General features: G+C 64.4%; 1 protein-coding gene across 1 annotated transcript in view; it reads left to right on the plus strand.

Annotated features, from left to right (window-relative positions):
• Positions 1–6: 6 nt before the first annotated feature.
• Positions 7–1,274, plus strand: part of LOC104835063 (E3 ubiquitin-protein ligase BRE1B-like) — a 2,729-nt gene continuing 1,461 nt past the window's right edge. The window contains exons 1-2 of the mRNA XM_010572840.1: positions 7–187; positions 1,003–1,254. Coding sequence (XP_010571142.1) covers positions 182–187; positions 1,003–1,254 — 258 coding nt within the window. The 5' untranslated portion in view covers positions 7–181. The remainder of the gene's footprint in view (positions 188–1,002; positions 1,255–1,274) is intronic.

The following is a 1,274-nucleotide window of genomic DNA, read 5'->3' on the forward strand; positions in this document are numbered from 1 at the left end:
CCCGCAGGTGGCCCTACGCTCGCTGCCGGAGGAGGCGGTGAAGGAGACGCTGGAGTACAAGGTGTTGCAGTCCCAGTTCTCCCTCCTCTACCACGAGAGCCTCCAAGTGAAGACGCAGTTGGACGAGGCCCGCGCCCTGCTCCTGGCCACCAAGAACAGCCACCTGCGCCACATCGAGCACATGGAGGTGAGGGGACGTGTCCCCGAGGTGGCCTCGGCTGTCTCCAAGGCTCCTGGGGGTTCCCCGGGGTGTCCCGTTGGTCCTGGAGGTCATGGGAAGTCACGGCATCCAACTGTTGGGCGTCCAAGATGGCCACCTCCATCATAGTGAGAACGTGGAGGTGGCTCTTGATGTCATCAAGGCGTCCCCAAGTGTCCTTGGAGCTCCCCGGGGTGTCCCATTGGTCCTGGGGGTCATGGGACGTCACGGCATCCAACTGTTGGCCATCCAAGATGGCCACCTCCATCATAGTGAGAACGTGGAGGTGGGTCGTGATGTCACCAAGGTGTCCCCAAGTGTCCTCAAGTATCTTCAGGGCTCCGCAGGGTGTCTGGGGGTCAGGGGGTGTCATGGCGTGTCCAGCTCATGGCCATCCAAGATGGTCGCCTCGCTGACACTGACATGTCTATGTGTCCCTGTCCCCCATGTGCTCCGTGTTTCCATGTCCCCCACGTCCCTCGTGTCCTCCGTGTCCTCTGTGTGTCCTGTGTCCCCTGCGTCCTCCATGTCGTCGTGTCCGTGTCCCCCCCTTCTCCACATCCCCCATGTCCCCCGTCTCCCTCGTGTTCTCCACGTCCTCGGTGTCCTCCACGTCCTCGGTGTCCTCCATGTTCTCCGTGTCTTCCATGTCCCCATTTCCTCCACATTTTCCATGTTCTCCGCCTCCCCGTGTCCCCTATGTTCTCCGTGTCCCCATGTCCTCCACGTCCCCCGTGTCCTCCACATCCCCTACATCCTCCATGTCCCCGTTTCCCCTCTCCGCGTCCCCCCACCGGGGGCAGAGTGATGAGCTGGGGGTGCAGAAGCGGCTGCGGACGGAGGGGATCCAGCTGGAGGACACGCTGGCCCAGGTGCGCAAGGAGTACGAGATGCTGCGCATCGAGTTCGAGCAGAACCTGGCGGCCAACGAGCAGGCGGGTGAGACCCACGGCGCGACCCACGGCTGCCGAAAACCCCCTCGGAGGACCCGCCGGGGCGCGGGGGGCCGTAGAGAGCGGGAGAGAGGGGCCGCGGAGGGGGCGGGCTGGGCACGGGTGGGTCTGGGGACGCTCTG

Source organism: Haliaeetus leucocephalus, unplaced genomic scaffold (genome assembly GCF_000737465.1).
Source record: "Haliaeetus leucocephalus isolate CR32 unplaced genomic scaffold, Haliaeetus_leucocephalus-4.0 Scaffold360, whole genome shotgun sequence".
NCBI classification, from domain to species: domain Eukaryota; kingdom Metazoa; phylum Chordata; class Aves; order Accipitriformes; family Accipitridae; genus Haliaeetus; species Haliaeetus leucocephalus.